At 42.2% G+C, this 27,947-nt stretch overlaps 2 protein-coding genes across 2 annotated transcripts; both read right to left on the reverse strand.

Annotated features, from left to right (window-relative positions):
• Window positions 1–689: 689 nt before the first annotated feature.
• Window positions 690–4,448, reverse strand: tmem30aa (transmembrane protein 30Aa). Its single transcript, XM_079174286.1, has 7 exons — window positions 3,989–4,448; window positions 3,066–3,185; window positions 2,428–2,535; window positions 2,259–2,346; window positions 1,956–2,099; window positions 1,653–1,862; window positions 690–1,328 (listed from the first exon to the last, which is right to left on the reverse strand). The coding sequence occupies exons 1-7, from the start codon at window positions 4,235–4,237 to the stop codon at window positions 1,135–1,137; spliced, it is 1,113 nt and encodes a 370-aa protein (XP_079030412.1). The 5' UTR covers window positions 4,238–4,448; the 3' UTR covers window positions 690–1,134.
• A 1,881-nt stretch (window positions 4,449–6,329) lies between these two features.
• Window positions 6,330–27,537, reverse strand: LOC306707579 (filamin-A-interacting protein 1-like). Its single transcript, XM_079175091.1, has 6 exons — window positions 27,414–27,537; window positions 17,119–17,413; window positions 16,435–16,608; window positions 16,032–16,210; window positions 7,965–10,770; window positions 6,330–6,756 (listed from the first exon to the last, which is right to left on the reverse strand). Exons 2-6 carry the CDS (start codon window positions 17,404–17,406, stop codon window positions 6,550–6,552), a joined length of 3,654 nt encoding a protein of 1,217 aa, XP_079031217.1. The 5' UTR covers window positions 17,407–17,413; window positions 27,414–27,537; the 3' UTR covers window positions 6,330–6,549.
• Window positions 27,538–27,947: the final 410 nt, after the last annotated feature.

The raw sequence follows: 27,947 nt of genomic DNA on the forward strand, positions 1-27,947 counted from the left end.
GAACGTTACATCCGGTTGCGTGAGATTCTTATAATTAGTGTGTTATTTGATAAGCATAGTAATGATATTAAAACCAATGATAATAAATGGTAATAAACAAAAAAGGAAATAAAATCACAAATGAAACCAATACATTCACCAAGTTGTTTAATTGGACCCTATAAACCTTATAAAAACCTATAAATTTCGAATTTAAACAATTGACCTAATAAATCAAGAATGCAATACTTTAACAGAAGATGACGTGAAACCAGGGGGAAGACTAACAAATGTGACACTTTAAAGTGCATATCATTTGGTCAACATTGAAGAACGCGACATAATCTAACACTCAGGCCAAACTGTAAAAACAAAATCATTTTTGTGCTCCAATCAGCCTGAGACAATGCCCAGAGTCTTGCGAGCATTGCGACCACTTGATATTATGGTGGCGTAAGATTATGATTCCACCATTAATAAGCATCAGATTGTAATTTCAATAAACCTAATGAATGGCTTAGACTCTTTATACAACCAGTCACAGCAGAGGGTAAATAGCCACACTTGTGGTAGTACTTGTGATGAGTACTCTATGACTCTCCGTGGATAAAATACTTCATGTTGAATAGCAGTGCTTGCTTACCATAATCAGCGGCATACGAGCAATGATTTTACCATCCTATATTCAAGATAATCTCAAAAACCAGAGGTATGTCAATTAAATATAATGGTACATTCATCAGCAGGACATCTTACAGTACGTAATATAGACAAACGTTGCATTAAAAATACATACATCCTTCAGCAAATAAGCCATTCGCAAAGCCCTGCTAAAATAAAACAGATACTTTGATTGTGTATAGATAAATAGAAGATAAATACATTTTTTTTTTTGAACACAGGAAATTACATTCCTAGCAGCTGTTTTGAAGCTATATGTACAGAGACACAGACTCGAGCATCCTTCTTTTGCCTTCGTTGCCCTTCACAAAATCACAGCTTTCGATGAGACACTGAAGACGATGCTGTCTTTACACAAACACACAACAATAAAAGAAACCAGTGTATTCACGCTAAAGTCAACAAGCAGTCCAGAACGGACCCTTTCGGGTCAACCATGCATGCGCAGACAGGAAAACGTGGTACAAGCACTGCTTAGTTTGGAATATCTGCACTGCTGTTGCGGGTGTCATATTTATGGTGGATGATGAGCAGAACCACACCCAGGAAGAAGCAGATGGAGCCCACAGTGATGTAGGCAATGCCAAGGAAAGGGTTCTTCCCTCCCATCCAGGAGATGGTGCTCAGGATCATCCGCTTGCGACCGTCAAAGCTGCGCACGGGGTAATCTGATGATCACATGGTTAAAAGAAAAATGATTGGAGCTTCTGGCTTCATAGTTTTTAAAATCATACTGGAGATAGCTGGTTCAGCTAACTCTGTTCCTTCATAAAGGACCTAGCATGGACAACAAACACACAGCACTGGAATCAGCACAGTGTTGACTGCAAGCTGAATTCAATTTGTTCAAATATTTACTTGTCGTCGTTTAGGTGTTTGCCAACTTGTGAATTTACAGCAACTAGATGCGATTTATGATTATCGAAGATGAGTGCGTTTCTAGATAAAAATCTTACCCTGTGAAGCTTTATACAAGGAAATAAAAGACATACTGTAAGTGATTTCCAAGACGTATTTGCCACTGGGTAGAGTTGGGGTCGTGCTAGACTTCTTCTGGATGATGCGATAGAGCTTGCGAAAGGTGGGCAACGCAGCTGTGCGCATCCACACGATGAAGTCCTCGTTGATGAAGCCGTTGTTCTCGGGATCTGACGGGTCCATCTCGAACACCGGCTTCCTCCAGTTCACCGGCTTGGATGTGCCTGAGAAAGAACAAGACAACACACCAAGCCAGTCAGAAGAACCTCACCGTTTATGGGTCCAAACATAACTCGTGCGCAGTTTGAATTAATTACCATGGAAAGCTACAGTGAGGTTGTCGTTTCCACCAGGGTTCCTGAACTTAACGTGCTTGTCGGTCCACCACGCGATACCCTTCTTTACCAGAGGAATTGCATTTCTGCTGCCGTTGGAATCAATGTGATACAGCTCCAGAGTGTCTGAAACAAAACAAACATTGTATTCAATGTTGTTCCAGTGAGTAAGAGCAGCTAACGAGCTCAACCGCAAACCGATGTCAGAGTTTTGATGATCAGATAACACTTTAGTTGACCACATATGAAGCACTGATGTGAAGTTGTTCATCGTCTCTTGCTCACCGTTGAAAAGGCTGTTAGCGATGGCTCCACATGGAGCAATGGGCTGTCCTTCACTCGTGCGGTACGGTTCGCACTCCTTGCTGGGGCTCTGTAAAAAGCGGGCAGTGTTACACGGTTGCAAAAGGACATTTACTGAAATTAAAATGGTACAACACTTCCAAGGCTATACCGTTAAAGCGGACCGGTCACCGTTGAGTTGGCTGTCATCCCTGGACTTCACATAGCGTCTGTGGTTCTGATAGAAGTTGGATAAGCCGTAGTACATAAAGACATTGCTCTGCGGGAGGAGGGAGATCGTGTTATAGGCAGAGCATCAGTAAAGGCTAGGAAGTATTTCAGCAAGGTGGCACGACGGTGAGTCTTTGGATCATCAGTTCACCCTAAACAGAACTAAGCTACTTTTAATGAAAGGCTCACTTGTATCAAATTTAGGATTCTTTCTGCTTCTCAGATGAGACGAATCTCATTTTCCCTCAATTTCATTTTAGTTGCGGCTAACAATTGCAAAGTTGCTAAATCATAACCGACTTCTAAGATGTCCTCTGTGACACTGGTTTGTCTGATCTGCAAACTGTTGAGAGGAAAAAGCAACCGGCTGAGAGCTTTTATGAATAATCAATATAAGCCTTTCTGGAAGTTGCCAGCCTACATCATTTCAGACTAGAATGATCAATGATAACGACGGCCTTTCTTTGGCCTCAGAATAGATCTTAATGGACACTTAGTGTCAGGAGGGCAGTTTCTATCTTTTACTGCACAACACCATGTATTATTCATTGGGTCCGCCTGCTGCAAGCTGGTGCTCACCTCAAATGGCTGCTCCAATGTGAAGGGCACCGAGCAGAGACATGGCGTTGTGCTGTTCCAGCTGAAGTTCTTGGCACAGTTGTAGCATGCATCGTTGACGTCTGCACCAGTGTAATCAATCTGAAAAGGAGGAACGGATTAGTTTTTTAAAAAATAGCAGAATTAAACATATAAAGTAGCCTAAAATAGATGCATACTGTTTCACACTGTTCCATATACACTGAGAAGATAAACATAACACTATATATTCAATAGAATCTATATTCAATAGATAAACATAACACAATATTCAGTTGTTATTGAAACTGTTTTTAAGAGGTGCTGATTCAGATTATAAGTCATTTTGGAGGCTTTAGTTTTTTTTAATCGTTGTGTTTTTAATATGTTTGTTATCGTGTTGATAGAAGATGGGTGTAACACTCAAAGGGGGGGGGTTGTCTAGGCTCATTAAAACCATTGGGTGTAATACCAAGAGGTGGACAAAATACCAGAAACACTTCTTATTATAATGCAATACAACTCGACAGCACCACAAACGTTAACTACATCCTCGGAATAACCATAAAAGTTCACTCAACACCTTTTCTAAATAGTTTCCCCCATAACTGAACATCACAACCGTCCATTGATTACAATGCTGTTGTATTAGTTTGAACTAACGTTCGTTAACTTAATAACTTATCGTTAGCCACTAGCTAACCTAAAAATAAACGGACAACTGAGTATAGAGTGTAATTTCAATATGTCAAAGGCTCAGAAATGGTAAAAAAAAATGTATAACAAAGTTGTTATTTGTGTTCTAAGACTAGAAAAAAAAACTAGAAATGGACTGTGTGGAAAAAGCTAGAAGAGCCCAGTAGTCGGTGGTGGCTGTTAAATTAGCTAGTTAGCTAGTTCAAAGACAGACGTTACTGTTACTTTACCTCGTACTCTTTGATGTTGTTTGAAGTGACATATAGGCCGATGCCGATGGGGATGAAGATGAGACCAATAACGAAGAAAGCGGGCAGCACGGTGCCTGCCGTCAGGATGGGCTGCCAGGCCGGTAGTCTCTGCTGTTTGAACGCGGTGTTGTCCGGCTTTTTACTTTTCACGACCCCGGCGCCCCCGTTATTCGATGCGCCCGGGTGGTGTCCGTCCTCTTCCTTAGCGTTGTAGCTTGACGCCATCATGGCTGCAATCCGCTTCTGGGCAAAACAATCGACTGTAAATTAGTTGACAGCCTGTAGTTCCTTAGTTAATCCCAGCACGGTGAAAACGAGGCCACTCGTTACGGCAAAGGGTACAACTGTCTAAGGAGGGAAATGTACCGCCGGTCTAATCCAAATATCTACTCATTGTAGTATTGATTTTGTCTGTCTTGTTAATCTCATCGAAGAGGAAGAAGCCGGAAGCGTCTAAACCAATAGGGTGATGAAACGTAAGAGCCGCGTCACGGCAGAAAACGAAGACGCCCCTTTCTCACATTGTATGTTGTGCACACACATTTTATGCAAATATGAAATCATCTGTGTTTTATAATTGAATTCCTTTATGGAAGCAAAATAGGCTGCACGATTTAGAATTTACAAGCAATGTAACACCCAGTTGGAACTTTTAATCACTAAGAATGTATAGCATTCAAAAATGAATTTTTAAACGTGTGTGTTTACAAATACATTTTCAATTCAAGTGTCCATTATCCAAAAACTATATTCAGGTCAAGTACATTCAGGCAGTGGCAATGCAACTACATTTGAGTCTCCTTCATTTTCAATATAATGCTAAAACAGTTTTTTGTCTGTTACAGTTATTTATCTATTTTTTTTGTTTAGATCAGGGGTGGCCAACCAGTCAAAGACCAAGAGCCACATTTTTTACTGTGTTACCGCAAAGAGCCACATCATACACATGGGCACACATGAACATCACCCTATCCCTTCCTCACACACACACACATACCTTTGCTCAGCCAGATTTATTGTAAATGTCACACACCAACATGATAATGACAGAAATTGACTCCTAAGACCACAGGCCAGTCATTTTCAACAATGAACATTGTGTGCACTGTCTCACACAGACAAACTCTCAGTTCAACCAAGTCCACAAACAAAAATATAATAATTTACAATAGTGTTTTTCTTTTACTATGCATGTTACTTAGTGGGACTTCTGGCATTCCTTGCCTTGAACAATCCTCTTCAAATCTGGCTTGTATTCCGTTGTTGCCACTCGAAGCAATTCTTTCACATGGGTGTCAGTCAGAACAGATCGATGCTTTGATTTCACGTGTTTCAGGGTAGAAAACACAGACTCGCAGACGTATGTTGACCCAAACATTGACAGTATCTTAAGCGCAGCCCGTTTGACATTGGGGTATTTTTTCATTGGCACACTTTTCCAGAACTCAATGGTCCCGTCCCTTAAAGCAGGTTTGAGTTGGTCCTCCTCACAAAGATCGATCATCTCTAACTCAGCCGCAGCCTCATCTGTGACTAGCGGGGCTTTCAAACAGTCCGTCTCGGCGTTAAATGGGTCGACGAGGAACGTAATCTGTGGCCGCACATGCGCGTTTGACGAAAATACCGTATTTAACTCAAGCGAAGCGAACACGAACATTAAAAAAACACAAATACAAACTTCGATATGAACGTAAGAGCCGCATGAAACCGGGCAAAGAGCCGCATGCGGCTCGGGAGCCGCGGGTTGGCCACCCCTGGTTTAGATAATGTAATTGTGGTTGGTTGAAATGTGCTCTATAAATACGTCAATCTAAGATTATTGTGGCCTCTCTTTGCTTCCGTATTCAAGCATTATATTTTCCCTTTGTCTCAAACTATGTATATGGAAATTTGCTAAAAATCACCAATTAGTAGGCTACATAGAGCTTTTGCTTCAATACATTTGAAATAACAAATAGGGAAAACTGGGGCAATTCCCTTGATCCAGTGTAGCATGTGGATGTAGGCGCTGCCTAGAGGATTCAAAGGGTATTGTAATGTTTTAAAAGCCTGATTTACTATGACTACACAGACGAGACAGTCACATGCAATACATTTGGCACAATTCACTCTCTGTCTTTGCTGCATATTTGTGTTTCTTACTTGCCTACAGAAATAAGCATGTCACACTACCTTTTGAAAAAAAACATTTATTTAAAACACTTTTCAGTACAAATCCTTTACAGAAAAACTTTACACGAAAACATTTACACGATGACAAGTATTTTGACTTATAATGTGTCCTATATAAATATTATCAACAAAATCCTTATGTGTGAGACAACCATTCAAAGCAAGAAGCAGTTAGTAGCAGCACGGTCTGATACAATATTTAACCTAAATGTCCATCACAATACACACTGTAAATTCAGAGAACAGTTTTCCATTTAAATGGCAGAAATGCATATGAGATAGACAAGTACAAAAAGACTTTACAAAAATTAGAAATATTTATTTATTAAAATGTGCCTTGTAATGTCTTGCTGAGTTGGATAGGGAAATCAGGCTTTTCCTCCATTTTGTAAAGTATTGCTATTTACAGTGGATTTCTTAACTTCTATCCTCATAGACTGACTGTCGGCTCGTGACTCTAGCTTCACTCCACCCGAGATCCCCAGGGATCCCAGCACAGCTTTCCCCGTCTTCAGGCTCTTGGACATTGGGATGCGGGTGAGCCCTGTGCGAGGTTGCTGGGCATCGTGCCCAGTCTGTTGACAATAGGGAGAGAGAGTACAGTTTCTCAGGCAGGAGAATACAGACAGGGGAGCACTTGAGGGGAACCCAAAGAGTAAATAATGGAAAAGAGGCAAAACCCATTATAGCAAAATAAATAACTCTGAATTTCAAAACAGTGTAACTGATCATATGTGCTATAGGAGCTGTGTGAATAAAAAATGCAAATATTTATTCATTCCTTCACTTCAATCGCAGTGGCTGAGCCCTTATCCAGGCTAGGTTTCATTGTGTTGTTACTGGTGCAAGGCTGTTCTGCGTCAGCCAGAGGGCACTGAGCCCTGCCAGGCTGTTTGTGAATGTAAACACTGTTTAGCAACTATAAATTACAGCATGACTCTAGCAGAGTGGCAAAATGCCACATCATTAGCTCTGCTGTTCTGAGGCCTGCCCATAGGACCGTTTCTGTCACGCTATCCGATCCACAAAGAGCATATTATAAGGTCCAATGGAACACCAACAAATCTCCCATTTCTAGAGATAAAGCCGTTAGTAAAAAGATTTACCCTATGAAACATCACTTTTAATATATGTAGAATGAGAAAACAAGAAGAAGCATCTTAAAGAAATAGTCTGACATTTTGGTTAAGGAGCTTATTCTCTTCATGGCTGAGAGATACATGGGAAAATCAATATATGTCTGTACATTATATATAAGCCTATACAACCAGTTACCCAATAGCTTAGTTTAGCACAAAGACGAAATAGCTGGCCTGGCTTTGTCCAAAGGTAACACAATCTTACCATCACCTCTAAATCTAGATATAACTCATTAACACATCTTGTCTTTTTAATCTGTACAAAAATCTACGTGCAAAAAACGACAATTTTGACATTTTACAGGAGCTTTGTAGTCAATTTATCCTGGTTAACATCAGACCATAAAACAGCACATTGTCACTTTTACACATTGTTTTCTGTAAGGATAAAAAATAACCCAAAAAAACAGATAACTTGTTCACAGATGCTTTATAGCCATTACAACGGAAGTGAATTCTGATATTTATAACCTTTTACTATATCGACTTTTTTTTACAGATTTCTTTGCTAGTAAGTACTTCCAATGAATGGAGTACATTCCTGTTGGGCATGTATCTCAAAGAATGGTCGAACTAATAAAATACATATAGGCAAACATGTTATTCCATGATTTAGATGAACGGAACCTTTAAGCAGAACTTACCATGCTTTGTGTGGGTCTGGAAGTGTTGGATGCAACAGGGGAAATTGTGATTGTGCTCATCACTTTGCTCTGTGTGCTCCTGGTAGTGGTGGTGGTGATTTGGCGGGGGGAGCGTAAAACTGTCCCAGTTGATAAGGTCGTTTCCTTGCTCTCTGTTGCAGCAGCCACCGGCCTGACTACCATCTTTGTGGTCATGCTGTTGCCTAGATGAATATGGATCTTGTTATCGTCAGTGGTTGTGATGTAGCTAGTGTTGGTGTGGCCTTTCCGTATAGGCATTGGGACCATCTGCTTCTCGGGGGTAACCTTGAACACAGCTCGGCCCATGGTCATCTCCTGGGGTTCTGGGGAGGAAGATGCTGACGGCACTAAGGCAGTGCTCACTGTCATAATAGAGACAGGGGACAAGGGCCTACCTGAGGCAGAAGAGGGGGCTTGGCTGCTTTCTGGAGACTTGGCTCTGGATATCGTTGTGATGGTGACTGGAGACTTGGCTCTTTCAAGGCCCTGAGGTCCAGTGGTGGACTTTCTCTTGTGGGTTGGCGCAGAGTAGGTGGGAATGATTGTGATTCTGGATTTAGGTTGAGATGGGTTGGGGCTGAGGGGAGCTGAGCTAGAGAAAGCGTCCTCAGCAGTGGGGCTGCTAATCTGTAGAGTAGCCATGTTGTTTTGGTGGTCCGGTGTTACGCGAATGTGTAAAGGCTGCCCTTGCTTTTGGGACATTGTCAGTTCAGAAGTCAAATGATCACCATTAATTTGCAGATGCTTCCCCATGTTGCTCTCTTGAGGGGTGTTGTCCTTTTTCCTCATCCAGGGAATCCAGGATTTCTTCACGCCCATGTCACTGCCAGATGAAGGGCAACGCTCAACACCACTCTTTTCTGTTGGCTTCTTTAGGTACTTCTGTCTGAGGTTGTTCATGATGTGATTCTCTTCTTGAACAGATTTCCTGATAAACACCGCTGGGGTATCCTCCTCTGCTGGCCCAGTTGACGATGCCTCTGTCTGTACTCCGGTGGATGTCACAGCAACGTCCACCATTCTCCTCCCATTCAAACTAGGCCTTAGCGCTCGACTATGACGCTTTGCTATCTCCAATTCTTTGGTGAGATGGAAAACTTCAGTGCCCATGTTCTTGGCTCTCTCCTCCTCTTCCAAATATCTCTGCTGCAGGACAGAGTAATCCACTTGGAGCTGAGAAAGTTGGTCTTCCTTGTGCATCAGTTCATGGATCTTCTCCTTGAGGGCTACAACGTCCGCCTGCAGTTCCCTGGTTTTGGCCTCCTCTTTCTTGCATTGTTGTCGGAGGTCTACTTCCTGGCTTTCCTCCTCTCCTTTTTCGATTGCTTTGTTTCGTGCTATCTGACCCCTCATTTCCTCCACCTGTTGAGAAAGAATGTTGGCTTTGTCTTGTTCAGTCATGAACCTTTTCTCCAACATGTCGTACTGATCCTCTGTCTTGATCAAATCTCCCTCAACTACTTCAAGTTGTTTGAGACGATTTTTCAGGCGTTCAATTTCAAATGTCAGCTCCTTAACTTTGTTGTCTTCTCTGTTGGCAGGGTCGGTCATTCTTCCCAGTTCACATTTCACTGAATTCTTTACTGGTTGATTTTCTGCTTGCTCGAACCCATCTAACCTCTTTTTCATTTGACCAACCTTAGAACTAAGATCCTTAGTTTTATCAATTTCGTAGGTCAGTTTAGTGCCAAGCTCCCCCTTTTCTATGGTTAGAGTCTCTACTTTGGTTTCCATCTCTGATTTCATCTTCAAGAGCTTTTTGCTTTCCTCTATCAATTTTTCAGTCACCTCCATAACTTTACCCTGCTCAACTTTGACCATCTTACTCAGATCCTCCTTTTTCTTCTCATCTGACTTCAGTTTTTCCATCAGGGTCTTTCGTTCTTCCATCAAAGCGACAGTCAATGATTTCAGCTTGCTCAAGTCATCCTTAAGGCTCAGCTCGGACTTTTCTAACTTAAGTTCAGAGGACTCGACCTCTTTCATACGGATCCTGAGAGATACAACCTCATCTGAGAGCTCTTTGGTGAGGCTCTTCTCTGTCTCTAGAGCAGTGTGTAACTGTGCACATTCAGCCTTGCTTATGCTGATGGCACCCTCAAGGTTCTCTAACTCCGTCATTCTTTTTTGGAGCTTCTCCACTTCCAGCCTGAGGTCTTTGCTCTTACTATTCTCCTCTTGTAGCCTCTTTCGTAGCTCTTTACACTGATTTTCAGTCTTGGTAATCTCCTCATCTTTTCCCTCCATCTCCAGCACATGTTTCCGCAAGTTCTCCAACTCAGTTATCAAGTTGGAGTTGCCAGACTCCCCTTTGCCAATCTTCTCCCTCAGCTCCTGCAACTCTTCCTCAGATTTCCTCAAGGCCCTGTTGCTCTCCTCTAGCTCCTCCACTTTACGCGAAAGCCCAAGAAGATTGGCATTAAGTTGACGATTGTGGATCTCCTGAGTGGCCAGCTTGGCACTCATCTCCTCGTGTTGTTGGGTGTGTTTGGTGGATTTCTCTTTAAGCTCAGCCTCCAGGCTCAGCACCCTGTGGCCATCCTCCTGAGCACGCTCCCGGGCTTCACTCAGTGCTTGCTCCCACTGCTGGAGCTGCTGGCTGAGTTCCTGGGCCCGCTGGCTCTGTTGGTCCATTTGTTCCAGGTGCTGCTGACGCTCATTGACCAGCATCAGCGTAAACGACTTCAGCTTGACCAGCTCCTCTCGCACCTTGGCCAGACGTTTAGAGTGCTCCTTCTCCTTTCTTACCTGATAGGCTTTCTCGGTCTCAAGCAACCTCTTCAGTCTAAAATGTGAAACAAACAAAGGCAAAGCATTAATTTGGTGTTTTATTGATTTAAAAGCCAGCAACTGTGTCTGTGTACCTCATCGTGTCATGGAAATATGAACATGTATTCCAGGATGCTATGTTTTATCCCGGTTAATGTTTCAATGCTAGAGAGTAATCATCCCAATTCTTTACATGTATTTTATAAGACTGGTTCGAGTGTCAAAGTGATCTCTCTTTATAGTAATTGTAAGCTCAAACCACACAAGATACATTTTTTAAATTAATCACATTTAAAATATCACTCACAGAAATCCAGTAATGGACAATTTTACCAGACAAAACATTATATTTGGCTGCTGAGTCCAACACTTGAAGCCATTTCTATCTGTCTGAGAAAAATATATATAATATATACAGAGTATATTGTGCATGAAATAAATAGCATACATGCCATGCTACTATGCAGAACAAGCCCTAATACTCCCATCCCTGTTGGGGATGAGACTAAGAACACAAATTGCTAGTTAAAGCTTCACCCACTCACCAAGGTGTCTTCTCTTCTCTCAGCTTCTTTCTATGCTGCTCATGCCCATTCTCATCTCCGGCTCCAACGAAATGCATGCAAAGCAGATTGAATGCAAAGCTGCATCTTTTCCTTTTACACTCCCAGGGACATACACTATTCAGCATGCCCATATTTGCATTGCAAAAGAAACCAAATGAATGTAGGCACCAGCACATCAATGCAAATTGTGCAACTACAGCTTAGACAACCTCTAAATGTTCAATATTCAGGACTGTGGACAAAGTCACAAGACCTCAGAAACTTTACAACAACCCTATTTAAAACTTACCCACTATGGATGCTCTACAGTCAGCACATAAACATGTTTGCCAATTTAGAAAATCCACTGAAAACGCATAAGAAGTAGCTGGGGCCTCCTTTTCCAAAAGTCCTCCACCGTCACATTCCAGGCATGTTATCAGGACAATGAAAGGTGAATAATACAGTTGAGCACCATCAGACCTCTTGAGTGATGTCACCTCATCCATATAAGGCAGGGATGTGTGTATGAGAGTGTGTGTGCTGCTCCACTTTGGACACTGTGAAGGGGGTGGGACCCTTGCCACAGGAGGAGTGTTTTGCAAAACCCGCCCCCAATTTACACGCTTTCATAAAACATGGAATGTTTGGGGTGAAAACAACTACAGACAGTTGTAAACTTTCTGGGTAAAAAGGAATAAAGAAATAGTAGCATTTATCTCAGACAAAATCAAGTTCAGTGTAAGTTTGGTGCAAATTCAATTATATTTCGATTTTTTAAAAGTGCAAAGGATATTGCCTCTGCAGACCCGAAAGCCATAATCTCACAGGAGACAGTAGAGAAAGTCTGCTGTAGTTCCACTCGAGGGGAAACTGAACTTGAACAGGGTTGCTTGCTAAGTCTACATGTGATGAGGAAAGCAGATATGGCCGAGTTGGATGTCTCCCTTGAGGTGAAGAAGATTTGGGACAAGGATATATAACCATAGCAATAGGTTTATAAAGTGCTATGCCCTGACTTTTGCATGGAACTGTATAGATACAGTAAATCTTATAACAAACTTTGGTTTTCACAACCCAACATCTCTGCGAATTAATTCTGTTTGAAACGCTACATCTTGACTGTCAGTTTGAAAGTTACAGTAAACATCTACATTGACTCATATTACCAGCAGTCTTATTTGCCAAGTGGGATCAGGGGGTTTGGCTACTGTACGAAGGAGCCATCCAGATCTCGGAGTGCAGCTCTTAAAATTCATACTTTAACAGTCAGATGTCACTGATAGCCTACAAATTGTCACTCTAGAATTTCTTTCACGTAAAGGTCAAAGTCATGATGTCAGTGGTATTTGGCTGCAGTGGTCAGTGGCTCTGTTTCTAAGGACGAAATGACTGACGGACAAATTGGCTGTGTACAGTATATCCAGTCCTCCAAAGGCATTGTAGGTCTAAGAAAGTTGTTTCAACTTCTTAGGCAAATAAAGTGTGCGTGCAATACATAAAAACACGTTTCTTAAGCAAATACACACAGGTGCAATTCATAAGAGAGACCATTTTTTTCATCATGGAGCAACATCTCATCCCATGTTTCCTGGGGAATTTGCTCGGAGGCACTGCAGCCCCTCTGTGTCAGAAAGCCGAGGATTGAAGTAGACACAAACTGCCAAAAAGCTGTCAAAGCACTGTGTTGTACAGTAATGACCTCTCTTGACAGAGAAAAAGCATTTAGTGTTCAGCAAGAGCGTCTGTGATAGTGTACAGTACACAAGACTAATGTGGTGTTAAAAGAGAGGAATCAGATACAAAGTCGACATCAAACGATTTAAAGACAAACACAAAAGGTCTACACATACCGCGTGTACACGATCTGCTGACAGATGGTGGAACAATGTGACATTGTCGTAAGGCTTTAAAATTATACAAGAAAACAATCATTTTAGTTTTCAGTTTCAGGTTTGCATTTTTCATTTTGTGTGCGTGACTTTACATGTGAGCCGTTTCTTTTAATCATTGCACATACTGTCACGCCACTTAACTATTTCAACCTCTTGACATATAAACTCCTCTCTTGTCTCAGAAGGTGTTAATGGCTGACGGCTACCAGTCAGAAACTGCTCCGCCTGTGCCCATCCTCTGCATTCCTGCAGGTGTTTGGCACGAGACCTTTGACTTTTCTCTCTTCACTCTCACCCAGATGGCGGGAGGAGATGGCATTGATGAAGACGAGATGATGACATGCTTCCATCTCACCTGAAAGAGTGAATGTCAAAATGGATACCAGACATGGCAGTTATGCGTGTATCCGTGTCGGCGATGGCGCTAATATGTTTGTTAAGAAACAAATGCTTTTGGATCTGGGCTTTTTTCACACAGTATGCGCCTGTCTGTGTTTTGCATATAGGTGTCAGCTCACCCATGAATCCTCAGTCAGTTTTGTGTCCTTCTATGGCAACAGATAGAAGAATCTGGCCTCTGCAGGTGCTGACAGAACAAGACTCATCCCCTTTCACCCTCTCTGTGAGGTGACAGAGGCCGACCTGTGTGCATGAGCCAAGGAACCTGCTGGAAACCACCTGGCATAAGAAGGAGGTCATTGCATGCAAACCGAGGATCAAGTGAGAGTTAAGTGGTATTTCACTTGTGATTTGTGCCAGTTGCTCCAAACTGAAGGCTAGGCTCACTGTTCCCAATGTTAAAAAGTGTTGATCATGTTACAATGCTTTTCTTTTATTAGCCATGTTAGCAGCTTGGCTCTAGGGATTTCAATGTCAGTAGGTTAGTCGGTCCACCGCCTTCCTCCAGACTGAAGGGGGCTGGATTGCCATGACATTTTCTAAATACATTCATAGTCCCCAGAAGCATTATACCTGCTTGGCATCACATAAGCCTGCATACAGCGTGGGTGTAGACTATTCTATTCACTATATTAAAGGCCCATATGTTCTGTCACAACTACTTTAGTTAAGATGGTCAAATGTACAAAAGTGCTTATAGATCAAAAACAAAACTTGATTTATATCTCCTGATTTTATCTCTGCTCTATAACTGTGCTCATTCATGCAAATATTTAGCTTCAGGTTAGGTATATTTAGGAGTCAAGTTCAGTAGAATGTCAGTTAGCCTTACAAAACCCACATAAGTTGCACACAATATATATTCCTGAACCAACCCAACTTCCCTCCAGATAACTTAATGTGCGCTTGTGTGCACAGTGATTTACAACCAAGAACCAATTCTTCATTGAAATGTTTTGAATCATGACTACCCTCTCTTCCTGTCTCAAGAAACCAGCCAAAGGAGTAGCTATAAGCTGAAATCTTCTGCTCATTTCACAGCCCTCTCTCCGGCGTGTGGTGGCTGCTCAGCTGTCAAAGCTGTGATTTAACCTCCTGTGTAGGAAGAACGGTAGTCCGTGGCTCCGCCGTTTGAAGTTTTGACAGTTCATGAAATGCAGCATGTAAGTGGCCTCTAGTCTGCTCTACAGATGACTGATACATATACAGTACATAACAGATGCTCTCGCTCTTACTCTGTCCTTCTCCCTCACACATGTTATCGTGACTACTATTGTGCATAGCAAACCACACATATAGACTTATGCACAGTATACAATGAATGCCTCCCCATCTCTCAGGGTTATTGTGTGAGAACGGACAGGCATGTGAATTGCGACAAAATACATTTCCCAACAAGCAGCAGCCAATCAAACTCTGTCATCTGTAAATATTTTAATCAGTAGGGCCTCCTCTCGTATACGCATTCAGTGCACATCCACACACAACCACGCTTGTTTGATCTCTGTGGGGCCCTCCACACACACATGATGCAACCATCCCCTCTCCGATGTTGGAGAGGGGATGGTTGACCCTCTTTCTCTCTACACTTAACCTCTCATCCCTCGTCTCCTCTGGACCAACAAGCCAGGTCGCAACCTCGGCAATGACTTCATTTCAGAGATGATGTCATGAGAGATTTGCCCCCTGTCGAAGCCTGATATTCCCTCCCTTATTATTGTTTTTCCTCCTGTTCCTCCACCCCGGGGGCCTCGTCTCCTCCCCTCTCTGCCCCTGACCTCCCTTTTTCCCACAGCAAAGAGGCTGACCCTTTCCCCACTCCACCCCCCTCACCCACCCCCCCCCCTTCCCTTCCACATGCTCCGTAAACCTCTCCCTGTCAAATAAAGTTATGTGAGGTTATCACTTTAGTAGCCAGCTCCCCCCCCCCTCTCCTCTCCTCTTCTCACTTACGTTATTCACTTGGCTGATGAGGCCGTCTTTCACACATTCTCAGATGTCCATGTCTTCCTTTGCCACTCGTTCTCCCTTGATTCTCTCACCTCTCACACGTTATATGTTCCACACTGGTTTTAGAAACCTTGTTGGCTCTCTAATTCATGTTCTCTCTCTCTGGCCACTCTACGCCTCCCACACTGCTGACCCCGTTTTACTTTCACCATTACTCCATCCAAATTCTCGATATGCAATACTGCTTGTTTTACTTTAGCAAATAGTTACTGACATCAAATATTGCCTTACGGCACCACTTACATTGTATAGGAACTCAATGTTATCATCTTTCCACCTTATATAATTACAATTCATGATGAAAATGTATGTCAATATTACAAAACTGCTACTTTCTGGACATATCCTACCTGTAGTCAAAAAACAATACTTGGATGTGTTAAGAATGTGGCAATTTCATGCCTCAGGTCCCTCATTCCTCTCCTCACCGTTCTCTCTCCTGCTCCAGAAGGTTGGTGAAGTCATCGCTCTTGTTCATGTAGTCGGTGTGCTTGCGTTTCTCTGTGTCCAGCTCGTGGACGGTGCGGCGGTGGCACTTTTCGGCGAGCAGCAACTGACCCAGCATCCTACGGTACGTGTCCTTGTGCTTCTCCTGCAGACGCTCCAGCTGGGAAAGAGCAAAGCCACACAATCACAGCCACACAGGGGAAGAACACAAACGCATGCAAGAACCAAGGACACATAAGAAGTGAACTTTATTTTCTCTGGTGTAACATTTCAACACTTCTGCAGCAACAACCCGTTCAGGAATGTCACATTAATCTAGCCAATGCAATATTTACGAACTGATTTTCAACATGAAACCGCCGTGGCTGACAGTTGCTAACTGACCTCAACCATTGGCTTTTGGTACACACTGCGGTCGTGCGGCTCGCTGCCAGTGATGAAGCCGTCCCTCTGCAGGGCTGTGAGGGCCGAACCAGGGGCCGCAGAACCATAACGTGATTCAAGGTCCTCTGGGACAGTCTGTTTGGACTTTAGCATGCAGATAACGTCTTCTCTGGCCTGAAATCACAAACAAATATAAAGATAAACATATGATACAGCATGTGGTGCCTTGAGGAGAAAGAAAGATAATTGTGTATTCTCTCCATTGGGACACCTGTTTTGAAGAGACACAGATTTCTTTGTCCCAGACATGCAAATAAGAGAAATGATGTGTGACAAAATGGCCTCAAACGTCTTATGAATGTGGCATTTTGCCCAAATGTCTCTGGATACTCTGCACGCAATTCAAGACATCCCAAAGTGTTTGAACCCCTGTAGCATTTGTTTCATGGATTCCAGATTTCTCCAAATTAGGCCTTTTTAAACACACGGCACATTTTGCATATGTTCTCCGGCATGTTTCAACTGCCATTTTCAACCACAAGATAGAGCTATTGTGCATAAAATTGCAGTCAAACGCCATCCAATGAAAGCATGTGCACCAATCTTGTGTTCATCCACAATGCCTTTCACGGATCTGTTTTCTCTCCGTCAGTAGCAGCAGGTCAAAGAGAACACTCGACCCACCTGAATCTCTCCTTCCATGATCCCCAGCAGTTTTAGCAGATCCTCGTTGGACAGATCCATGATGTCCCCTCTCTTCTCTCCAGCCTCAGGGGAATCAAACAGTAGCTTCTCTTTGTTAGAGATCACCTCCACCTGCAAATTATCCTCACCCTCCTTCTGCTGAACTTTGGCCTTCAGGCTCTTAACGGGCAGACCCTCTTCCTGTTCCTGGCTGATGTCATGGTCACCCTGTTGAACCCCAAGCACCCCATTGGCCGGGCTCTCTACCCCGCTGCTTTTGGACCTCATATTCTACCTGCACCAATAACAGAAGAAACATGATTTTTTTATTATTTCTTTATAGCAAATAGCACTGTTGTTGTGTTGTTGTTTTATGGCACAATGTGTTACTTTCCCCTTCGTGCCATTAATCACCCATTTTTTGTCATTTTTGTTTTAATTGATACTTCAGATGGTGTTAGTGAATGGTCACAATTTAAAGTGTGTTTTACGACTTTGGCCCTGACTACTAACTCACTTTTATTCAATGAATGACACATGTACACTCACACAAACATGTATACACAGGATTACAACTAGATGACTTTTTCACATGTAACATAAAATGGTTATGCGGATAAACATCCACAATTACCCAGCACTGTGTGTGTCTTTGTGTTGTATGGCGGTGCATGCATTCCGGACACGTCCTGTTCTCTCATAAGGCTTGCGTGTCTCAGTGTTGATGGTGTGGAAGCACATTTGTAGCACTCCTGGGTGTCTTAACCTTCTCTGCTGACATTCGACGTCTGAGACAAACATTTTATCCAGATCCTGAAAATAAATCTGTCGATGACAGACTTTTGACTTTAATTTGACTACATTAATCATTTATAACGACACAAGTCATGTTGATGTGGCCTTTAGCATGCTTGATTACTTAAACATACAGTGAGTTAGGAGAATAACATTGAGGAGTTAGGACATGTTTTGTTTGCTCACAGAGTGCACTATTTCAGTAGGTCCCGACCTTTTTTGTCAGATGTACCCCCAGAGCCCTTTCAGGAGCTTAAGTTCCCCCATTTGAAATGATTTCAAATGGATGTTATTCAACACTATTACATATACAGGTTTTTGCAGCTTTTCATTGCTGGCAGCTGTTTAGTGTGACAATGGATTTACTGAAGAGCAGCATCACATCCGTTTGTAATCCTTTTGCTTGTTTATTTTCATAAGTACCCCTGGTTGAGAATCACCGCAATAAATGGTCAAAGACGCACTGTAGGTCACTGGGATATTTGCCTTGTGAATGTGTTTTTGTGTGTGCATGCATTTGTGTGCTAAAGCTCTCTACCAACAAACAGCCTTGAGAGATTGAGCAAGTGCACTTTGTGATTGATTTCAGATATGACATCAACAGCACTTTCTAATTACAAACAGAAAACACCACCCAGCCTCCAAAATCCCCATAGTAGAACCCTGGTGATGTCATAGCACCCTGACCTCTGAATCATGCATTGAGACATCACGAGGAAGCTCACCAAAATGTCATTCTCTCTTTAACACGGGAATAGAGGCATGCAATAGCATACACAAAACATAGCAACTGTGCATGCATACTGTAAATATATATATACACTACCGTTCAAAAGTTTGGGGTCACCCAGACAATTTTGTGTCAATTTTCAGTTTCTTCGCAATTTCTCGCATGAAATAGCTTCATTTCTAAGAACAAGAATAGACTGGCGAGTTTCACATGAAAGTTCTCTTTTTCTGGCCATGTTGAGAGTATAATCAAACCCACAAATGTGATGCTCCAGATACTCCTATGTAGATATTTCATTAAAAACCAGACGTTTCCACCTAGAATAGTCATTAACTACATTAACAATGTATAGAGTGTATTTCTGATTAATTTGATGTTATCTTCATTGAAAGAAACAGTGCTTTTCTTTGAGAAATAAGGACATTTCTAAGTGACCCCAAACATTTGAACGGTAGTGTATATATATATATATATATATATATATATATGGTACAATGTATGTACGTACACATAACTGCCCAAAACATCAATGAGCATTTGAATCAGTCCAACTAGATTAAAACAAGGTGATATATAGAGGAGTAATTTATATGTCGATGGGTTGAAAGCGAGTCTATCTAAGGTTTCGGTTCACATCATGAAAACTGTTTATCTAGTGGTCAGCAAAGTTAAGAAGTCTGCGGTTAATTCTAATGATGCTTGAAACCAATCTGTTCTGTTTCCAGGAAAAAGACCAGAGCACATGAGAGGAAAGAATGCACGATAACACCAAATGCATCCCTCAGTTCAAACCAACACAGGACGGACATATCTTATCTTAGCTCTGGCTCCAATGAGAGCTGGCTCTTTACTGGAGATTAATTGCAGTGCCTTCTTTCATGTCCATAACTATTAGTTTCAGCTGTGGGCTCACTATCGTTGAGTCAAATGCGGTAGCACAGCAGCGTACACCAGTGCTTACAGTGCTCATCCCACCATTCAAGCAGTGCCAGAGAGTTATGACCAGAGAACAGCCCAGTGGGTGGAGGGCATTAAAACTGGCACCACTGGAGCATGGCCGTGATAAAACATGGAAACAAGTATGTGTAGCGCTGTCAATTACTCGGGCAGAGTTCCAGGTTACCGGCGACCAAGAGGTTGACACTTAGTTAGGCAATGAAAGTTTTATTTTTCATTTCTGGGTTGATGCCATGAAAATGCAGAGAAGCTATACTGTAACCGCTTGCGTCGTTTTAAGGTGTCACTGCAGTTCAACCGAGCAAGAGGAGTGCAGTGCAGTTATAGAGGAGAGCTTAATTAAATGTAAACAGTTATTGTTAAATTGAAATTCAATAAATGTAAAGGAACTCACCACCTAAATGTATTCAGCTGACTAATAACAGTGTATTAAAGGTCAGTAAAGTGAAGAGGATTCCCACAAAAACCTTGCAAAAAATATTCGCAAAGTACTTTGCCTCCCTCAAACCGCACACATCAACACACAATTAGGGTTGTTGATTTATTGCAGAGGGAACATCTGTGACTAATAATACTAAACACATTTCTCTCAATGTTGGGCTTCCTGTGGTGATTGGACTACATCTGAACCTCTAAGACATGTAGTTTACTTAAAGCTGCCTTAATTGATTTTGTGGCCACTTAGAGGCAGGCTCGTCACGATGAGCAACACCTTTCACATCTTATCCATTGATCACATAAACAATATTGATTATAGCAGCTTTAAGTTTCATTAATAAAAGATCTCAATTATACAAGTCTGACTTTCTGATGTTACACATTCAAAACATTTCCTTGACAGCTGTAGGAGACAGTACTAGTCACGTCAATTTCGCGAGCCCTATTGATGACAAGACAGTTAAGTCATGGATGTCTTCACTGTTTGATCCACCTTCACCAGTCACTGCAGTCTTGATTGTAGTGAATTCTCCAGAGTAACAAATGGGGATTCCAATGGCACGTGCCCTGCATTCCAGTCTGACATGCAACATTCCCAGTTGTCTCTATGGAAAATGAAGGAGAGCGGGCAGGCAATAAGCCTTTACTCTGAGGTCTGCGCCAACCCTCCACAATGCCCACACACATCCATGGCATCTAAACCAGCGGCACAATGATACTGATTGCCTGCCATCCAATTCCATAATGCCTTCTTATATGAAAGGAGGCACCAGTCAAGGCCTGAGCCTAAATTTAAAGCGGTGTCCCAAATCCATCCCATGGTTTGGGCTAGTCCAGCTGTCACATAGATGAGTATTTATAGGCCCAAACGGAACACATGCCTCCATTCCAAAGTGAAAAAAGGACCTACAAAATGTTGTCAGTGGTCAGCAGGTTAGTGAATGCCACTGATGTTCACTAAATGACTTATCTTTGGTCTGAAATTCCATTTACCCCACGCATTTCAAACACTAGGAAGAATACAGTGCTCTACAGTAGCTGCCACATTGGGAAGTAGGCCGTAAACCACGTCAGATTAACGTCACATTATCAGTGATGAATATTCTGTTTACAAATTAAAATATTTCAGTTGGTTTCAGCAGATTTGCTGCTTTTTTATTGCTAACTTTTTGACATCTCAAGTGATTAATTGGTTAACCAACAGAAGATGAACTGATATATAAGTGCTACTTAAGTACTGAAGTGGCTTTTGTGACACTTAAATGCTACAATGGGTAATTTGTGGATATAGGTTGAATTTCATGTGTACATATTTCAACAGAGCTGTAAAATAGCAAAAACATTAGCATGAGCTAGATTAGCAGAAATACAAACTGCTAGCATAACACCTTTATTATTTCTCTTTCTACACACTTTATCTTCTGAAATATCAGGCTATCATTTTGGCAATTAAACATTATGCTCATCATCGATATTCACACATAGCAAAAGTGAAGAAGGCGAAAGGTCTGGTTAGTCAAGTCTGACATGTGGCCAAATTCATTTGCCAGAGATGAGTGATGAGAAAAGCAGCTGCAAACAATGCAAAAACATGTTATAGGAAAAATACCTTCAGTGAGTTTGATAAATTCGCACCACAAACCCAATGTGACTAAATAAGGAGTGGGAATTGTTCTTTGCATGCAAGCGTTTGGCAACTTGTTCTGTCCGAGGACACTGATCCAATGCAGTGTGCTTGAGAAGCTCTTCTGTCCTGACAAGAAAAACACACCAGCCCGCCAAGTTATAGGAATTTCAATCAAAACTGTAGCTGTGGATGAAATTTTGAATCTACAAGTCAAGCCATCTGATATTGAAAGTTTTGTTGAGCACCTACTTCCTTGCAAGGGTACAAAGCTTCCGTCTGTTCTGGGATTTTGATGGACAGCTTTTTCCAGCCTAAATGGCCAGTGACCTCTGAGGTCAGATTTTACATGACTTGCTCAGGTAGCAACACCGCCTTAGACACGTACACATGCCCTTAACATTTTACTTTTCAGGAGCTTTTTTTCCAGTAACACCAAATTGAACAGTCAAAGAGCCTTCATGGACAAAACCCAAGCATTTACAGCCTGTCTTAGTGTATTTATGGCTTCTATTACTACATCATAGCGACAATTACTCTAACAGCCAATACTGGAGCAAAATGTCAGCATAGGTGGTGGGTTTCATCTTGTTGTATTCTCCCGATGACACATTAACCTGATCCTCTCACTGGAGCCTACTGTAGCTTCAGCAGTTACGGTTTCAGTAGTGAGCGAACAGAGAGGAATGTTGGTACTTCTCTGCATATGAGTTCTCACCTTAATGGCTTACTTGCTCAGATACAGTTAGTTCTTGAATCAGTCATTTTTAAAATATGACACATTTATAATGTGCTTGTGGCGGTTTGTTAAATATTCACTTTGATTTACTGGAACTCGTCTAATTTGGTTCATGCATTATGAACACTGATGGTACATGGGAAACCTTGATGCATGTTGTGAGCAGTCACACAACAAAGTGTCAGCGAGCATATGGACGGATGCTGGAAGACTCACCTCAATCTATCATAATTCATTTAATATACATGATGGAAAAAAGGAAAGCATCCATTACTTCTATGAGTTAATAGCCATAGCAACAGCGTATATTCAGTATATTGAGACTCTCTGTAAATGGAAACCAACTTATCAAGTACAAGACTCATCTGGACCAATGACGTGAGTGGATATCAGCTTTACAGCATGGAGATCAAGGAAGAGATCAAGTTCTGGTTGTTCTATGAATAGAAACAGCAAGACAACATATGGATGAAGCAGTCTCAGGTATGCTGCAATGTCATGAGGTCAGCCATGTGTCTGAGGTCTCGTCTAAATGCCGACTAGATCAGAATTCCACGGATTGAGTTATCTGTCTTGGCTAGTGGTCCCAGAACTCATCAGGTTTTTTGACTACCTGTTTTTTGGCTCCTTGTATAGAAGAATAAAAAAAATATTAGACAATCTCTTTGTTTTCATGGCAGCCCTATGCTATTACTATAATATTATAGTGATTACTGAGCAGGTTTAAGGAATATTGCTCAAACTTATGCTGATAGAGGCATTTAGTTGCATTTGCAGTTCATTGATTAGACAAAGCTGTGTTGCTGCACCACATTGGCACCTTTGCACTGATCTTTATCGATGGACTCTGGGCACAGCTCAATCCTGTCTTCTTAGTGGCTGGTAGAGGCAGAGATCACAATAAAAACGTGTAGCAGTAAACCTTTGTTACTTCCTGTGAGTTCAAATAATTGTCTCCCGGGTTGCAATGATCCATTGATGGCAATACTGCTCTGTCAATTGATCGGTCGGTACACCACTTTAATCCATTCTGAAATATCTCAACAATTATTGGACGGAATGCCAAGAAATTGAATGCAAAAACTCAGAGGATGAAGTCTGTAGCATGTTGTCACACTTAGCATATTGCTCAAAGCACCATTGTGCTGAAGTGCAGCCTCAGAGATTCTGCTAGCATGGTTGTGGACTCTTGGTCTTGTTATCAGACAAACAAGCCAACTGTAAATCTTGCAAGCTTAAGACCCAGGTGTTTTTTCTCAGGAGGTAGTGGAGACTAATACTTTGGTAAAAGGAGCCATTGTTGGCCATTACCTTGTCAAGTGATGACAAACACAAACACTTCAGCATTAGTTCATGGGTAAGTATCAATACTGTTATTATGAGACGTATCCTAGTTTTCTTAGAGCCTGATTTGTAAGCAAGGCTGTAGTCTGTCATATGCATATGTACATTCATATGCATATTATATATATATATATATATATATATATATATATATATATATATACAGTATATGTACTCAAGTATCAACATTATTTTCCTATATATTGATTCAATGGATCTCCAACCTGCAGGTTGCTCTTTGAGAACTTTATATGGTTGACATAAGTGTTTGTTAGCTTGTGTTGGACCAAGGCCTGTCACGATTAGGCTTTGCCTCTGTGTTCTGGGTGTCTGTGTTACTCCACTCTACCTGTCAGTCACTCCCTCAGCCTAATTCCCTTCACCTGCCGCTGATTAGTAATCAAGCACTTCCCCCTCATCAGCACACCTGTTCTTCCCTCTTCATAAGCTCCTGCCCATCAGTCACTCCTTGCCAGATTCTTGCTATGTCTACCCGCCCGTTTGGCTTGTCCTGTTACTGGTTTCCCTGTCTGTCTGCCTGCCTGCCCGCCCTGTTTCCTGTCCTGCTGGATTTCCTCCCATCTTCCCTTGTCTCTTCCGTGGATGCCCCATTGTGACTGTAAGTCTGCTGTTGATTTTGAATTGTTCATTAAAACAACTTCTACACGCTACTCTGCCTGGTCTGCGCTTGAGTCCTCCACCATGCCCCGTGACAAGGCCAGTAAATTCAGCCTTAAAGTAAGCTGTTCAAGTCAATATATCACACTCTGGAGTGCCTGGAATGATCATGTTAAACTTGGCTAACTGCACCATTCCAAAACTTCACCACCACCACCCTTTTAAGTTTAGTAGAAGAGCATTTGTATTGTTTTGTGTTGGTATTGTGACTCTGCTCTTTTGACTGTTAGTTTTTTTAACAATGAAAAAAAACCAACTATAAAAACAATGAAATGCATTGTTGTAGGTGAGACAAAAGCAGAGATTCAAATGAGTTAACGAGCCCTGTCTCACTATTACAATGTGGTCTTAAGCACTAAGTAACAATCAACCACAGAGACCAGTCATCCTTATCTCTGTGCTTTCAGGAAATATTCACCCCGACACATCAGTGACATCACTCTTAGGTGACATCATCATCACCACACACACACACACATCAGCTCACTGAAAGACCCATGATGATGTCTCTTCCCCTCAAACAACATGAATGAGACACGAAAAGCATGGGATGGTTAGAGATGGGAGTGTCTTTCCCTTCTCTGGAATTTAATTTTGATTAAATACATTTTTTGGTGCTGAGAAGATACAACAGTGCAATGCACGATACTTGTGGTAAAAGAATAGTTAGCCTATTAAGCTTACTGTATGTGAACTTTGTGAATGACTTCGCTAATATTACTACACGTCAAAAAACAATTAACAACCAATCTATAGCAAGTATACTTTGCCGTCTTGAAAGCTACATATCAAATTTGGTTTTGGTTTTTATTTTTAAACCAAGGGAACATGAGTTATAAGTACCACTGCTCTGCGAAATATCCAAATGTGTCTAAACTGCATATTTGGAATTCAAGACCAGAGGCCCTTATACTACTGGAGCTGTGCATGTGTTAGTGACAGCTGTTGTTGAGGCCCACCAGACGTAATGGGGAAGACAGTCACTATTGGCAGCAATGAGCTCCACCTCCAACTACGTTGTGTTTATGGTCATGCACATAAAAACGCACCGACAACAAACAAGAAGGAATGAGGTTACTGAGCTGATAATGTGCAGGAAACCGTAAAGCTGTCAAAGGATGAGGAAAGCGATGCATTTGTAACATTTAAAGACACAAGTCCTCATCTTCAATGCGTAGTTCTTGCAGCTCTTATTTATAAAATAACTTAATTTGTGAAATTCAAATCCATCTTTTTATTCCTTTTGAAGCAGTTTCCGTGCGTTAATTGACAAGCAATTCTTTGAAAACATGCTGCACATGACACAAGTGCTTCGTGCAGAAACACAGCTTTACCTCACATCTCGTGCAGGGTCCAAATACAACATGACATGTCCTGAATGTCCATTCTGAGTGTACTATTGTCAGTTAAATACAGGAACTTCTAAATGTTGCGACAACAAAAAAGGCCTTCCTGCTAACGCTACACCTCACAGTTAAACTACGGTATGTCCTGACCTGCCACTCCAGTGACATAGAGCTACAGTAATGTCATGAGGTAAGCCAGTGACACATTTAGTACAGCTAAAATCAATGCTGCTTTGGCAAGCACCCAAGCTTGGCCAGCTTGGTTTCAGTTCAAACAGGGACCACATTACTAATTTACAGTAAGACTGATTTACAAGCTGGGGCCGACAACTGTCCAGTCAACATTCACAAATCTGTCTTTCACAAGGAACCATTTGGCTAATTGAGCTCCGAGAACTTTGCAGGGCATGAGACGTGCTAGAGAGGATGAGCTTAGATAAAGCGGGAACGAGCGCAAAAATGTTAATGAGTAATATCTGGCATCTCGTTCTCTTTGTCTGGTGTCAGTGGTGATATCACTGAGTGCACAGAGGCCGCATCAGCTGGAGAGGGTGGGAGGCCGGGGGAGAGAGGAAGGGTGAGGCTGCACAGAGCCCCTGGATACTGACAGAAAGGATCTTTGACAGCAGTGTTAGCCACACCTGCGTTAGATTCCCTTGCTGAGAGCGAGATACTTTCATGGTGGGTCTACTGAGGTCATGTGTGCCTTAAAAAATGGACAGCGGCTCTCAGGAGCCATGTCATGTGTCTCCTACGAAAGGCAGATGACTTCATGTGGATGAAATGGAATTCATTTTGGCTTCATTACCAGCCATAAATATTCGTGATGAAAGACGTCATCCTGCTGCAGCTCGTGAAGGCCTCAGAAGCTTCACAATGTTAAGCAGTGGTGGGGGTGCAGATTGTGCATTGTGTTCGGTGGGTGTCCATTAGGTATGGCGCCTACTGTAAACCCACAGCCCCAGGTGGCTGTGGGAGAAGTTGAGGGAAAAGGTTGCATGTGTCTATTTCTATGCGAGATTCCCAAACATGAACAGACAAATAAGATGGATAACTTTTCTTTCTTACTCAATATCTCAATGTCAACCCCTGTTGTCTGGTGAAGCTGTGGGCTTCACTTCCCACAAAAGCCTTCACACTAAATGGTCTTATTCATACAGCAGTATATGATGTAATTCATTGAGACATGTTTCATTCATGACTCTCTCTTTTCTGTATGCGTGGTCACAATGCCAAATCTGTATTGCCAATAACAGCACCAAGAGTAGTCCCTTGTCTTTTCATTGGCGAGTAATTAATGCAATATGTTAAAATCCATAATATTTGAAAGTATAAAAAAATTTGATGAATTAAGTACATTCTTCAGGAAAGAGTTGTTTCATTCATTCAGTGCACAACAGTTCTAACCGTAGCTCAAGTGAAGCCAAGTGGATTTCTATCAGTCAAGGCACCTTATTAGCTTCATAAACTGATGACAGCTAAGCAGCATCCCCTGTACTATGTTTCCGATATTTCAGTCTAGAAGCAAAACAGCCGGTAAACTCTACTTTGCCAGAAGCACATGGCTGTCTTTGGCTGTATTTCCCACACAAGGGCAGGGAGAACAAGAACGCCTTAGGACAAACCCAGGAGAAGCTGACTTACCTACTGTTGTGTTGTCCCCAGGTTTGAGCAATTAGTAGTCACACCAAAGGGTAATCCTAGAGAAAAGGCTGTAAAGCAGCAGAGTATCCACTAATATCCTCTGGCTCTCGTGTTCCACTTGTGGTGTCCTCTTGTGCTGGCTACAGAGTTGGGCCAACAGCCATCCCAAGCTCTGCTCTCTCTCTCTCTCTCTTTCAGTTCTTGCTTTCAGTTCTTCAGGTCAGAGAGGGAATGGTAGAGAGCAATAAAGCACTGTTGAGCACTGTAACTTCCCTCTCCCTCTCTCTCACCCTCCCTCCCTCTTTTACTCCCACAGCCTATCCAGATCTACTCTGCATATCGGTCTACAACACACCTCTCATTTTCTTTCCCTCCTTCCTCTCCAGAAGTCAGTGTGTGAGAATAAAAGACAGAAGGGGGGGGGGGGGGGGCGAGGGAGGTAGGCACTATTCTCCTCCGTCCCAGTGGTTGAAAGGCCTCGTTGCCCAGTGAAAGTCAGAGGTGCGGTGATGTCCTTTTGTCAATGAGCCAGAT

Source organism: Pholis gunnellus (assembly GCF_910591455.1).
Source record: "Pholis gunnellus genome assembly, chromosome: 15".
In the NCBI taxonomy this organism is placed as follows: domain Eukaryota; kingdom Metazoa; phylum Chordata; class Actinopteri; order Perciformes; family Pholidae; genus Pholis; species Pholis gunnellus.

Coding starts and splice junctions, on each gene's coding strand:
- tmem30aa (XM_079174286.1), bottom strand. CDS start 4,237: ATGATGGCGTCAAGCTACAACGCTAAGGAAGAGGACGGACACCACCCG. Junction 2,347..2,427: donor GTGACCGGTCCGCTTTAACG/GTATAGCCTTGG, acceptor CGCTTTTTACAG/AGCCCCAGCAAGGAGTGCGA. Junction 2,100..2,258: donor CGCTAACAGCCTTTTCAACG/GTGAGCAAGAGA, acceptor GTTTTGTTTCAG/ACACTCTGGAGCTGTATCAC.
- LOC306707579 (XM_079175091.1), bottom strand. CDS start 17,406: ATGAGGTCCAAAAGCAGCGGGGTAGAGAGCCCGGCCAATGGGGTGCTT. Junction 10,771..16,031: donor CTGGAGCAGGAGAGAGAACG/GTGAGGAGAGGA, acceptor TTCACATTTTAG/ACTGAAGAGGTTGCTTGAGA. Junction 6,757..7,964: donor CCAGACCCACACAAAGCATG/GTAAGTTCTGCT, acceptor TATTGTCAACAG/ACTGGGCACGATGCCCAGCA.